The sequence below is a fragment of the Drosophila teissieri genome, chromosome 2L (genome assembly GCF_016746235.2).
Source record: "Drosophila teissieri strain GT53w chromosome 2L, Prin_Dtei_1.1, whole genome shotgun sequence".
Lineage (NCBI taxonomy): Eukaryota > Metazoa > Arthropoda > Insecta > Diptera > Drosophilidae > Drosophila > Drosophila teissieri.
This window is the reverse complement of record NC_053029.1, coordinates 6,395,495-6,410,579: the sequence shown is the minus strand read 5'-3', so window position 1 is coordinate 6,410,579 and position 15,085 is coordinate 6,395,495. Positions and strand designations below refer to the sequence as shown.

Genomic DNA, 15,085 nt, shown 5'->3' with positions numbered 1-15,085 from the left:
CCCGAGCCATCAGAAATGAAAGAGATTCGCCGGAAGACTTCGAGGAGCTTGCGAAATGGCCCACAGAAGGTGGGACTCAGAGACTCGGGACTCGGAACTCTGCCATTCCGCCCACTCAGACACACGCATCCCGCGGCAGAGACGGAGGTGGAGGTGGAGGAGACACAACTTTACAAGAAACACCTGTCCACATCCCCACACCGAATCCCTGGAAACCCGACGTCGGAGTGGGTGGAGCCGGGTTGCCAGTCTAGTTAGGGAAGCGAGTGGAGCCAGGCGAATTTGAAATAAAAATGCATAAATAAGAATGATGAAGACGTGGAAAAGGGGGTGTGGATGGAGTGGGGAGCTGACTGCAGCCAGAAATGATTTCAATATCAACACGAATGCCCTTCCACGCGCTTGCAACTTAAAGAGTCATCATAATATTTTGAAATCAAAGCTGCACCATAAACTCGACTGGAGATTGGAGACTGGAGGTGAGAGGTGGGTTACTTGCCGGTCGCAGCTGGCGTTGACACTACCTCGATTGTCTTTCTGTTTTTCCTCATTTTCCTCCATGTCTGAATGTCCGACCGAGTAATGGGATTTCTTATTTCCTTTTTTTGGGGCACGCCCCCTTGACGGCCGAGGGGGCGGGTGGAGGGAATAAATCCTATTGGTTGGCAACGCCTATCTAATCATTTTCGTGTTGACACTTGACACTTGAAATAAAATGCTGAAATTGCAATGTCTTCGTCTCGCTGGCTGAGTTTTTCCCAGCTCACAGCATCTTGGATGGGTTTGATTTAAATGTTATAGCACTTGCCTATCTGGATTTTGAATTGGGTCTTAAAGAACTGACATGTAGTTGGTTCAATAATGTGTATATATTTTAATTTCTGAGTAATTCATTTGGAATAAAGATGTATCAAAGTAGCAAACTAAGAATCAGAATGGTGATGCATCTATGAAAATAAATAGTTTTACTTCCTGTATATGAATTTTAAAGTGCAATGCTACAATTCTACTTTCTGTATATGAATTTTAAAATGTAATGGTGGTAATGCACGAAACTTCTATAGTTCTAAAGTTCGATGAAGAAATGAAATAAATAGTTCTACTGTCTGTATATGAAATTTAAAGTGTAATGGTGGTAATGCATAAAACAACTATAGGTCTAAAGTTCTAAGGTTCTAAAGTTCTTCTATTGAAAGCAATAAACCATATCAGAATCTCAAATTTAAGGCACACTCATGAAAAGGTTCTTCACCTCGCGATCGTTTGCAGCGATTAGTGGCTTGTATGAACAAACTGAGTAGATACTACTAATCTGAGCAGGTGTAGTACTTTCACAAAAATTCCCAGTTAGTATTCAGGCAATACTGAAGCTTGTAGGTAATAATCAAGCAAACAGCCTTCTTAACTGGGTCGTGACAAAGTTTACATTTAGTAATTTCTGAAAATATATGATAATACCTGATAAGAGGTTTTCATATTAATAATGAATCAAAAAGACACATTTTTCCTTTCTCCTGATCACTTCTTCTTTTTGACTTCGGACTTAAGCGCGCCATAACTTGATTTGTAGTTATTTAACGTGCTGCGGATCTGGCTGAGGACAATAAATTATGAGCTCGCGAAAATCTTTTGCATCGCCTCCAAAGGGGCGTTGGGGCATTGGAGCATTGGGGCAATGGGGGCGTGGCATGCAAAGCAGAGTCCGCGCAAATGACGCATGAAAGCAAAATCAATAAGAGCAGCGGGAAAATGCCAACTCAGACCCTTTCTGTGGTCGCTTCATTTCACAGGTCCTGTCCATTACCGGGGTAAAACACGCTTATTTAAGCAATAATTTCTTGGCTCACTTTTCCTTCTTGGCCAACACCAAAGCCAAAGCCAACGCCACCGCCTCAGCCTTTCGGTTTTTTTTTTTGTTTTTGATTAATGGTCGTGTTCATAAAGTGACACATTGAAAATTGGAAAGCAAATCAAGCACAAAGAGCCACGCCAGAAAGTCGCTGGGCAAACGCATGAAATCAGCACAAAGTAAAAATAAATAAATAATGCCAGCGGGGTGGGGTGGGTGGTTTTTGGTTTTTTGTTGTTGGTGGCCTTAAGATGGCGCTAAAAGTGTAAAAAGTATAAAAAGTTGGGGCCTGGGGCCTAAAGGTCGTCAAAGTAAAAAATTCGATAAATGAAAATGGACAGCAGCAGAAAGCAGAAAGCAGGCGCTGCGCACGAATTGAAACGGAAATCCTTATTGAACTTGAGTGAGCCGAGCCACCGTCTCCAAGGAAGGTCGAGTGGGTGGTGGGTGGTTTTTCGGTAGGGGGCGTGGCCCAGCTCCGTTCTTGCAGCGTTGGCAAAGCGGAAAAGCGTGCTGCCGAAAACTGTGCGCTGCTGAGTGGCTCCACTCGGCACACTGGGAAAATCAGTAGCTCATTTTCCGCCCTCAGCTCGGATGATCTCCCCCTATCCCCTGTCCCACAGCTCGCACACATTTTCTCGCAGTGTGTGGCGCGCAGCTAAGCAAGGCTGTCCAGCGCCGGAAGTGAATTGGCAGTGCGACAGAAGCGCTCTGTGTGCACACACACACACAAATACACCAACACACACACACACAGACAAACACACAGAGGAAGCGCGCAGGAAATGGAGGGAAATGCCTTTTTCGATCTGGGATCAGCAGTCGCAGCTGCGGCATGTAGTGCAAATGCCAGCTCAGCTTCAGCTGAGGCCCAAATGTATTTGCAGCTAACAGGGATTCGCAATTGGATTGTGATAAGCCATTTCGACGGTGGGAGGATGTGACATCCTGGATGTTTTGCCAAACTGGATACGTAACATTTTTTAGAACTAACCCCATGTCGTCCATCAAAATAAGTGACAATCTGCACAAATAGGCAGACACGCTTTCACTTCCTAAATAACTTTAAGTTTTAGTTCGATGGTCTAGAATACTCCCATTAAATGCGTTCGATTTGCGTTAGTATTACTGCCTGTCGATGAAAGGACTCGTGTGCTGGCGAAGGACTCAACAGATTGCCTGGCAATTTCAGGGAATCCTTCGCTTATCCCAATCTACAGCCATTGGAGCATGTGGGAGATTAACACGACTGGATGCTGGCCAAGACCACAACAACTTTAATTAAGCTCAAAACGCAGCAGAGAGTTCCTCGCTCTCCGCCTCTGCAAAGTCACCACAAAAACACTCGTCCTTCTGCGGCAGAAAGCTTTGCTGAACTGGGGATGGTCCAGTTCCGTCTTAACTGTCAATTTGCCTAAAAATGCTACAGCAGATGCAAATTTGTGCCAGTGAGGTGGATGCTGCTTAGCCAGGTGCAGTCCCTCTGCCGTTTGTAGCTGGTATTTGCCCCAACACACAGAGCTCTCTCCCCCCACAAAGCCCTCCTCCTCCAGTGGCTCTAAAACTGGTGGTGGACCGCCTGTGGGAGCCCGTAGATTTCAGCATAACGAATTGGATTGTCACGGCAATCGATAAATGTTTGCACACAGGCCGTTCCAAATGTAGGCTAAGTGGCCGGAGCTGCGAGGACCTCAAGGATAACCACCACCCACCCACTCACTTGGACACCGCTGGGTTTCAGGCTTTGATGGCCGGAATTATCTCACAACGTCCATTTAATGACGCTGCTTTTGGCCCAAATCATTTTTAATAGGGGCTGCGTAATGCTCGGCCATCATGAGCTGATGAGTTTAAAGTGATGTAAATCTTGTTCAAGTATATAATAAGGATGCCGACCTCTTTTCTACTGATTACTGATTAGGTAATGGTAACTAGAATTTAAAATTTAAAACATATTACATTTCCATTTGTCATAACAAAATCTAAGTACATATGTACATGGCCTAGATACTCAATAAATGTTGTGCAATTAATACTGTAGACCTTGTCCGATAAGACTGCAGGCTGCAGGATCATTGACAGAGAAGTAATTTAATTTAAGGCTGCCCAGGCTCTTCATTTTGTTGGCTCTCTATTAGCCCGTATTGAAAGCTCTAAATAAATTTCTATTCATTTCATAGAAAAGCCGAACACCAGACGGCAGGACCAAGAGAATCTCTCGCCTGTGGTCAATATTAAATGTCAGTTTCTCAGAGCGATTTCCATGGGTTCTGTGGAGAGCAGAATGATTGCGCACAGTTTTTCTTCAGTTATTTTCCCACTTTCACCCCTCGCCCCTCCCCCCTGCATTTTGGCCGGGCCTAATAGAATTTAAATCTGCTAAATCCTCGTACATGACAGTTTTCTGTGCTGGGTTTTGGGTCCTCTTCTGTTTTGGCTCCTGTTGCTGTTTGCCGATGCCCCTCTACTTCTGAAGTCCTCGAGTCCTGTGGCCTCTTATTTATTTTTACTTACGACTGCTTCTCGAACGGCTCCGTCTGAGAGGCGGGATTCCATCTGGGAAGCTTTGGAACTGTGTGCGGTCTTGAGGTGATTTTGATTGAGTGCGATTTGTACTTTGTGCTGGCTACGTGTTTTGATTTCCTAAATAATATTTACCTCGTGTGCTACACGGGCTACACAGGACTTATTGTTGTCTTTGGCCTTTGATTGCACAGGATGAAATGGTCTCAACTTTTACTTTCACCGCCTCTGGTAACGGATATTCGTTCAGATAGTATTTGCTCTTTTAACATTGGCCTTGTTTGCGCAGTCCGAAAACAGGAAATGGATTTATTATGGCGAATCAAATGGGATCCGCATGGAGTAACTTCAAATTTGTTGTATATACCTATAGCTCAATATTACTCACCTATTTATTTTCTTGGAAACGTGACCAGCGGCTTTCTAACCCATTCCCAAGTTCAATGAATCTAATGCTGGGGCTAATGTCCTCTAATTCGGTTCGCCAAGATGCGATCGGCAATCTGCCGGCCTTTGTACACAGATCATAAATATCTACGTCGACGACGACTATAAACTAAACACATTAGCGCCCAGGGGGACGCAAAGTACACACATCTGAAGTAAACTCTAGAAGACTACTTAGTGCTAAATCGATCATGAATCCATTCAAGAGACTCACTTTACGAGTGTAATAAACGTGGGGCAGCAGTGCGTTGGGCCAAAGGCTGATTTACGAGCTGATATGAATAAATTGCGAGTGTGCCCAGTTAGCAGTCACCTAGTTAGGCGGTGAAATTAGCAGTGAACTTTCAGCAGATGTAATTCTTTTGTATAAATAGCAATAGATGCTCAGAGGAAGAGCACAGTCACCTCCAGAGGCTATTGATTGACATACCATGAGAACCCTTAGCGTCTTGATTCTCCTCGCAGCCCTTGTGGCCTTTTGTGCCGCCCAGCAGACCGCCAGTGGCAAGAACAGAAAGGAGAATGGTAAGTCATCTTGTTCACCATAACCCAGAAGATTCTAATGCGATACTCGTTTCTGGACAGCCTTCTCCAAGATCGTGCCCCGCCTGCTGTGGAACATTAAGCGCGGCGAGCAGGAGAGCCACCGCAACTCGCAGCAGCCCATCATCATAGTGCAGCAGCCCAGCTCGAATCAGGACTCGGATAGACACCACCACCACAACCCCAACTATCCCTACTACCCCTACTACCCGCCACCACCACCACCGCAGAGCCGTCCTCCGCCGCCATTTCCCGGCATGGACTGGAACACCGTGGGCGGAGGACCCACCTACCTGATCATCAATCCCAACAACATGCAGGGCATCTACCTGCCATCGTCCAGTTCCAACAGCTCCAACTCCACCAGCTCGCGGCGCAGCGCCTTCGTGCCCACCATTTCCGATCTGCTGCACGGCCTCAACCTGGACGACCTGGCCGATGGCAGTCTGTTCGAGGACGATTCCGAGGTGGTCAACGCTGCAGAGGATGGCAATGCGGAGGTGCCCCTGCCCGACGGACCGATCACCCAGGCTGACGACGATCGCGACGAGGACGTGATCAGCGAGGATGAGATTGATGCCTTGGATCGCCAGAACAACAGGGGATTGAGTCCCAAGCACCTGGTCTCCATACTGATGCAGGACAAGCGACGTCGCCGCATCCAGGAGGTGCTGGCTGGCATCTATCTGAGGAACTACAATCTCAACCGAAAGTAATCGAACGGACGCGAGCAGATACAAATTGAAATTGTGCGAGGCTGAATAAATAGCGGGCACCTTGCCCAAAAAAAAGAAAAACACCCCATAAAGTTGACTCCACTGTGCAGCACAGCATTTTGTCTTCATTATGGGGAGCACTTTATCATAGGTCCCCGGAGAAATCTAAGCCAAGTTGCTGGCCCCCAGGAGGAGCTGCTCCATGGCCATGGCTGGCTGTTTGCCTTAGTTGCTGCCATTCTGCATTGTTACGACTTGCCCAGTTCAGTTGCCGTAGCACTAAAATAATCTGCAACTGCAGTTGAAATATTTATTTGCAATTCCCCAACCCGGCGTGAGCCAGGATCTGCCAAAAACCAGGAGCAGCTGCCTGCCTCCAACGACAGGTGGCACCGGTGATGGGCGGAGATTGGGGTATGGAGTCTGGGTTCTGGAGTCTGGAGTCTGGGTTCTAGAGTCTGGGATTTGGGGTCTGGATTCTGGGGCAGAAGTTGGGCGTGATGAGCAGCTGCAGTTATTGTTTCACCCGGAAAACTTTCTCAATGGCCAAACTCCGGGGTAGACAACTTGAAATTATTCGCTGCAAAGTTGAGTTTCAATTGGAGCGGCGAAAATGTGGCAGTTAGGCGACCCAGAGACCACATCTATCTTATGATCGCTGGGATTAGTAATAGGGCATAATTAATACTTGACTCCAAATATTTTGTCTGCAAGATTAAATTCTCAAACGGTAATAATGTTTTCGTTTAATTAGCAGGCCCAGCTGGCTTTTTAAGCTTTTTCCAAGTCGTTCAGACCGACAGACCGACCGAACCCTTAATTATATTCATCTGCCATGGGCGAACCCTACCTAGTCTACCAGTTCCAACTCTGCCAGTTTTAAGCAATAAACTCTGTTGACCTTAAACCTCTCCTACGGCTCTTTAAACTTAAATCACAAGCATTTCGCATTTCGGGCTGCTTGTGCCGGAGCTATGCATAAACCTGAGCTCTGGAATTCCTTTGCCCCGGCCTCGGCAGTTTCCAGTTTGCCCGCTTCCATTGTTGCCGTGAAATAAGATAGAAGGCGATGGGGGGCGGGAAGCGGGGGAAAAAAGATGCCAGGTGTTGTACCTGCAGGAGCTGCTCCTCATCAGCTCTCCAGCTCTCCTTCTGCTCCGGCTCCAGCTCCAGCTGCAGCTCCCCTCTACGGCACAAATTCCGCCGGAGTCTGGCAACATGGCTCCTACATTTTGTTGGCAGCATTTTTTCCGGCTACATCTACCTGTGTCTGCAAGTTGGCCGTTTGTTGCATGTCCTGCGGCAGGCGAACTTGTTTGAAATTTGACGTGTGTAGTTTGCTGACCAGGAGCAAAATGGGGTGCAGCAACCCGAGATGGGGTGGACTCTGGACTACGGACTTCGGACTCCGTACTCGGGACCTGGACTGCAAGGCTGGGGCGCTGCTGAAAATTTATATCCAAGCTGCCGCTGCATCCAGAGTAGCTCGAAAAATGTTCATTTCAATTTTTTCCCCTCCTTTTTACTAGGTACTCGCAGTATATTAGATTCGGAATGTACGAAAAAGTTGTTACCCTCTAATGGTATGCTGAGCAACATGCATATCAAAATTCGAACTTCATTTCTTGACTTCAGTGGATTTAAGTGAATGTAAGCAGATTTTATGAATACAAAAATAAAGAGGAGCTCATAGTTGTTGGAACTTGAACTACAAACTGTTGAGCTGAGTAAAGAGTATCACCTCTTCGAGTCGCTGCACTGATGATGCGAGGCTGCTACCTCTGCTTTTACTTTGGCTGGTTTTTGCCAACAAATTGACGAATGTCCCGGCACTGGGATTGAGTCTGGGGAATGCTCCGGCAGAAAAGCTTTGTGGGCAGTGCGATTTGGAGGAGCCTGTGCAAACTTTAGTAAGATGAATGTTGGCACAGGCAAATGACAGGCGGCGAGTGAGTAGCTCCCGTCTTGATTTTTGAGTCCATAATGACAGGGGCAAGCTGGCCGGGAAGTTGTGGAGCGGAGTACCTGCTCCTCTAATTGGTTACTTTGGGGCTGAAGGGCAGGGGCAAGATCGAAATAAATCTTCTGCTGTCAGTAGCTGGACTTAACCGAAAATATTCTCAAAATCTTTGACTGACTGTAACAACTAAATTTATATAACACTCTGGCCAGTAGTTTGTGCAATTAATAGTAATACTTTCGTATAATGGCAGAGCCGTAATAAAATTATATTTAGCAGCGAGTTTTTTAGCCGCCAGCACTCCCAGAACAGCATTCATCCTGCAGGAAAAGCAGTAGTCATTGCCATCCGCTGGCCGAAAAGGAAACCCGAAAAGGCCATCAAAGCCAACGGGATAAGCGGAGGAGGTGCCTCGGTCTCGGTTTGCAATTTTACAAATGGATTTGTTGTAATTTCTTTTGCCACAGCACCTGATGCTCACATAGTGCAAACAGAGGAGTGCAAAAAAGCGGCCAGGACTGTGGCAAAACACACTAAGCAAAAAACCAAACTGGAAAATAGGAGGCAAAACAACGCCAAAGAATCAGCCCTGAAAGCCAGCAGCAGCAGCAGCCACAAACGGTAGAGCACAACTTTTATACTTTACACATTTTCACATATGAAAATATTTTTTTGCAAGTTTTTATCACTACCGTAGTACACCCTCTAACTCCCCTTCCAGGGGGGTGGGGGGGCACAAAACATTTATGGGATTTGTGTTTGCCAGACATGTTTGCATTTTGTATATGCGATATGTTTGAAAATCCCGTTTCTGCCATTTCGTGCACAAAGCAAGGGAAAAAGGATATGGCCAGGATACGGAGCGAGGAGCGAGGAGCAGAGTCCTTTCCATTTTGTTTCCTCGTTTTCGGCGCGGTAATCGGGTGTCTGTGTGTGTGACTGTGTTTGTGCCTCCATTTCTGCACATGCGGGTGTGTCTGTCTGAGGTTAGAAAGTTTTCATATATTATGGCGGAGCGAAGAACTGTGTGCTCCCGTAGGCGGGATGTTAATTTGCAGAATGATTAGCATTTCGAAGAGCTGCGAATATTACCTCAGCTAATGTGAGCGCATTTGAAAAAATATTTGAAAATATTAAAGCTACGCTTTCCTTCGGTTTCCATCAAGTTCTAAAAATTATTCTTAAATCGCCCATCAAAATTTTAAACAACATTAAAACACACTAATCCGCTCCAAAGTAATTATTTTAACAAACATAGCTATTTATTTAGCAGTAGCTTCTGTAAAAATAAGAAAGCAGTGTGAGTGCAACCCACGTAGTGACGAAACACGCGAAAAGTTTGAGGTCAGCGACTAGCCACTAAACAGTCGTGAACCACTCACTGGAATCTCTAATGCCATCTACTAAATATAACAAATGACTTGCATTCACGCCAACTTAATTTTTCATCCCAGTTCTCTATATTTCATAATTTATCGTTTCAAAAATTTCGTTGCTCGCTTTCGTGTTCCTCTTTCTTTGATTTCTGTGTGGCAATTTCACTTCGAACATTCCAATATGATTTGTGTGATCGATAAGCGCTTGATTGAGTGTTAAGTGTAACAACTTAAGATAGAAGATACGACAAATAAGTTGGGGCACAAATAAAGACACAATATTCACACAAAAAATAGTACAAAATACTTAAAAATGCTTAATGCACAATGATTGGGTACTAAAATTGCAAAGTTGCAAAAAATGTGGGAATAATCAATGTGGGCAATTCAAGTTTTTTAAAGTCTGCTTTCAATCAAGGATTTTTTGGTAATCCACGCAAATTGCAATGTGTCTGCAACGAATTAGCCTTAACTATTTAACTTTAAAGCGGGCCAGTGAAGAAAGCGATAGTCATTGAAGTGCCCCCGGCTATTTATATCGTTTATTCTCGTTTTTCCAACGCTACGGTGGATGCCACAACACCCATCACCCCCCTCCACTGCCAAGCGCACAATATGGTACCTCTATTATTAACCAGCAGGTGGCGGTGCGGCCCTTTGAAGTCGCCCGACGACGACGACAAAGAACGTGACCAAGGCCGACACACAGGCAGTGGTACTCACTGAGTACGTCAATAAATCAGAGGGCATTTGTCATGCACACGCCCGCTGCCCAAGATCGATACTACAAAGGATGCCACAAAGTTGCAGATCCAGTCGTCTTGCCACTTTCTGTTGGCCATACCTGTTGCGCAGGCGCCGATCGCAGGAGCGATAATCGTGGCCAGGACCTAGGACCCACATGGACATAGATGAACGGCCCAGGATAACACAAAAACCGCTACAGATAGTGGACTATCGTGGTTAGACCGTGAGTCGTATTGGCCATGGGTTGGTTGAGTCGTTTTTCAAGTGGTCGAGTCGAACCGCACTGCAGCAGACACATAAATCACATCGGTTTATTAATATTTTTTACTGCGGTTTCCCTTTCGCTTCTCTCTTGCTTTTTCTTAAATTTGAAAATCGATTTTAAAGCTTACAAGCAGCTCAACATGTTTGGTTCCTAATAGTTTAGTCTAAAATGTATGTGGGTGTTTAATTTCAGCGTACCTTGTTTTAAAGATTACCATTTTTCTTCTCTTACTTTTCCCCTTATTTCTATTCTATTTGAAAAATGCAACGAGGCACAAACATTTTTTTCGAGCAGCTGCCCATATCTAAATTTATAAATATCAACATTGAATATTCATGTAATTCGTTTTTACTTTTTAATGAAAATGTTTGACCCCCCAGAAGGCCCAATTTCTAAATAAATATTCATAGTTTCGGTAAACATTACGTGGAAGCAGACTGACCACTTCAAGAAAATCAGATAAACGAGCCGAATTGAAACTACTTAGTTGGAATTCGTTAAACTTGTTACACATTGTGTAGGCAGCCAAGTCTATTCAATATCGAAATCGAAATCAGCATCCGCTGCTCACTAAAGTATTTCAGAATATTTAAATTAAGCACGGGCATAACCGTTTGCTGAGTATATTTTTCATTAATTAAGAAAGCATGAATTGGGATAGGCCCCTCGAATAAATAAATAACATATGTGCTCCCCACGGAGTTGCCTATGGAAATTGCTTAATCAATTAATTTTCTCCAGATAAAATCAAGAGACTCTGATTAAAAGGATGAGATAGCCACCAATTTAAGAATCTTTTGTTGGTAAAAACATATATAGTATCTATGTATATCAGGTTGATGCATAGAATATCTTGTTTGATGTGTCATATGAGCGAGATTTCATTTTTCTGCTTTTTTTAGTCATTTAATAGACGATCGGCTGCACAAACGCTCACACGCAAAACGCAGAGAGTGTAGCACTTGTTCTAAATTAATCTTCATTAGGGTCACTTAAACAGTAACAAAACCGACCGAGGTCGGGTCATCCAGGGCAGCTGGGAAACTGGGCAAGTGGGAAACTGGACAGCCATATGTTGCAAGTTTGCCGTGCCGCAAAATAATCAGAGCTCACGGAGAGTGCCGCAAACTTTGATTGAATTTTCATTAAATTTTTCGCTGCGGTTGGAAAGTTCGCGCCATAAATCAAAAATTCAACTAGAAAATGTCAACTTTTCACTTTTAATTAGTTTGGCAGAGTATGAAAAAATTTTTAGGTCACGCTTTGCTGGCATAAATCAAAAATTCACTTGCGCAAATATTTGGAGAAATTTCAGTGCACCTAAAACTGTGGCGGTTTGCAAATATGCCGGCTTCATGGCTAACATGACTAAAATGGCAAAAATGGCTTCAGTGCCCTCCACTGTGGGGATGTGGATATTTTTCCATGCCAGCGGCTTTCTTTTAAGCCAATTTTGCTGCATTATGCTGGCGACTTTGTTGCAAACATTTTTTCAACCATTTTTAATTAAAACTTGAGCCTGCGAGAATCTGCCTAAAGGGTTGCTGAGATGTTGGTTGCTGTGAATCGATTGCTCTACATTATAACCTTCCATGTTGATTAAGCACATTTGAGACTATGCGCTTTTATCTGCTTTCGGAGATTTTTCGATTGGGGGTCAGGGGTCAGCAGCAACAACTGTTACTAGTCTGGCGAAACATGGCAAACAGACGTTGCAGTGCAAGCGGTTCTAAAAATCCCTCTGACTTTCCTCAGATTTTCCCCACCCGCTCGCTTCATGTCGAACTTATCCTGCAGACATGTAAATTACGTTGGTTTTTGGTCTGTTTGCTGAATTTTCAACCAGACAGGACTTTGTCTGGCCACCCAAAGGACCCATTCCAATGGGGTCCCTCGTCCTTCGTCCCTCGCCGACTCCATTTACATTCCAAAATATTCTGTTGCAGTTCCAGCCCCACAAGCTTACTCAAAAATGAATTTTTATGTTTTCGACAAATTTTATGTACCGAATGCTAATCCTTCGAGTTGGTAACTACCTTCAACGAGAGAACTCGGTGGCCAATATAAAGTATCTGGCAGAATTGTCACAGCTTGTATGATTTTTTTTAGAACCGAATATCAGGAAAGCTTCTCGATTAGCGCGAAAAGAAAGCTTTCTGCTCAAGGTAGCCGAATGTGCTCCATAGTTCTGCTCAGCCTTCACAGCCAATCGAAAGCAAAACAACGCACATGTTATATCATCATATGTTTGATGTGTATAATCGCAGATAAGACGAAGATGGGAAGTAATCCCTCGCCCATGTGTATCTCATATATACATAGATATAGATGTAGGTTTTCGCCAGTGGATTGGATTACAAACACAATAAAACAACAATTAGTTTTTAGTGCGAACGCAGAAAAATGAGAGCAGGGCAACCGCAGTGCCGACAACAGTGCTGCGTCCCTTTAATGGACGCAGAAGATGAAATACGATGAAGTGGCAGTGGGAGTGGGACAGGGAGTGGGTCCGCAGCAAGGCCGAGCTAATGGGGGGGCAAAGTTCGTGGGATGTGCCACTCGACGGGGCAGAAGTGGCTGTCCTCGTTGTTTACGACTTCAACTGCTCATGTTGGGCCAAAGCAAATCGCAGGGTTTCTTATCCCACACTTTAAATCGCACTGACAAATCGGACAGATTTTGCAAAGTGATTTATGTGGCATAGTTACGATGGGAAATACTTGGTTAATTGCAAGCTTACTTATTTATTTTTAACACCCTAGAACAACACAACAAATAACAAATACTTATGATTATGGTTTGATTACCCCCGAAACTGGAACTGATAGCAATATGATGTTGTTTACAATTTCTAGAGATAAACAGAGCTTTCTTATCTAGCAAATTTGGTTCAGTTTCTTACCAGTTCCCCCTCCCTTTATGATCTATTACCTATCTACATATGCCTTTTGCCACATGAGGTTATAACTTAGATGTGGTTCTATGTTCTTTGGTAACTTTCCCACTCCTACAGTCGTATGGCCACGACACTGGCGGAGGTGTGGGGCTCGGATGCCCGCAGGACGATCTCGCCGTGCTCGTCCTTGTAGTCCGCGTAATCCTTGGAGAGCACGCACTCCATGTGCAGGGCGGTCATGAGGCGCCGCGAGTTCATGTTGGTGCAGGTCGACGTCACAACGGGGTATCCCCGCTGGCGACCCAGCTCAATGGTGGCCTCCACCAGGCGGGTGCCCACTCGCTGGCGCCGCACGGAGGTGTCCACGCCGAGCATGTAGAGATAGAGGGCCCGCTCCACGCCGTAGTGCTCGAAGATGTTGGCCTGCCGCTCGATCCGGGCCAGAAACTTGTGTATCTTGTCCAGCAGGCACGCCACCTCCTTGTGCTCAGCCTCCTGGTACTCCCGCTCCAGATCCTCGGGCAGCAGTTCGCCGGCCAGCACGACGCCCACAATGCGCTCCCCGTCGACGGCCACCAGGGAGAGATCCTGGGGAATGAGCGAGCGGTGCAGCTCGGCCTCGGCGGGAATCACCTCGCGCTGCTTGGCATCCTCCTGGGGGATCAGCATCAGTGGCTCCTGCTTGAAGAAGTGCTCCGCGAGAAAGGCCTCGACCTCGTCGAAGTCCTCCATTCGCATGGCGCGTATGCTGATCGCTGACATCTTCGCAAGTGCCCCGCTCGCGGACTGAGACTGAGAGAAATTTAGCGCAATTTACTTGTTATATATATGCAGTGAGCAGTCAGCGGTGAGCAGTGAGCTTGCCATCGTCGCGTTCTGAGCTTTTCACGAATATGGGGCACTCCTCCCAGTGCCTCTCACCACCCAACCACCCACTGACCCGACGCACCGCTCTTATCAAAGCTTTTGCGCAAGTGATGTTCGCCAAACCAGCGACCCCGAGGTTGAATGACACCAGTTTTGCTTTTCTTGTTCTGAGCGTGTGAATAATGATCTCAAGCCATTTAGCGGTCTGATTGACGCCGCCTGATTAAGACGAGTCATTATTTGGCTGATATGAGTCCCCCTCATAAGTCGCGTAGTACTGATCTTATCGCGTGGCTAATTTCCTCGAAACGTTACATGTAGTTATATACTTGCAGGTAGATACTATTAAGATCTCTAGTGCAGATTGCGTAGCTTTAGACTCAATTTGTTCTTTCTATATGGAGCGTATAACGGGTAGTTCAAGACAGGTATTATTTGGTAGGTAATAAACTTTTGGACGGCATTTAAATACAATTTCGATTCAAGCTCAGATAACTAGCTGGAATTCGACTATAAGATACCCGTTTCTGTGGTCGGCAATTCGCAAAGAATAGCGCTTACTTAATACCAGAAGTTTTGCTTTCTCAAATAATCTTATGAATGCGACTTAAGAGATGTTCCTAAGATATAAGATCATAGTTAAATCATGTATGTATGTTGTTTCATGATTTGTTCATTTGGATAGACAGCTTCTAACAAAGTGGATATGCATAGCCGAAAGTTAACTATGGGTAGATAATAACTAGAGGTCTGAAGATGGCGAATTCGCTGTCAAATGGTGAATAATTCGCCAAATGATGAGTGAGTGGTTCGTGAATAAAATTGAACAGGTTTAAGGCAGGGAATGCGTTGTATTTGCGTTTTGCGTGCTTCAATGCGACACAAGTCGCTGGTTG

At 45.2% G+C, this 15,085-nt stretch overlaps 2 protein-coding genes across 2 annotated transcripts; one reads left to right on the top strand and one right to left on the bottom strand.

The window, feature by feature from the left end:
• The first annotated feature begins 5,250 nt into the window (after positions 1–5,250).
• LOC122626182 lies at positions 5,251–6,078 on the top strand. The gene is made up of 2 exons (XM_043806341.1): positions 5,251–5,344; positions 5,405–6,078. Exons 1-2 carry the CDS (start codon positions 5,251–5,253, stop codon positions 6,076–6,078), a joined length of 768 nt encoding a protein of 255 aa, XP_043662276.1.
• Positions 6,079–13,150: 7,072 nt separating this feature from the next.
• On the bottom strand, positions 13,151–14,108 carry LOC122626183 (arylalkylamine N-acetyltransferase-like 2). Its single transcript, XM_043806342.1, has one exon. It carries the CDS (start codon positions 14,082–14,084, stop codon positions 13,434–13,436), a length of 651 nt encoding a protein of 216 aa, XP_043662277.1. The 5' UTR covers positions 14,085–14,108; the 3' UTR covers positions 13,151–13,433.
• Between the last annotated feature and the right edge of the window lie 977 nt (positions 14,109–15,085).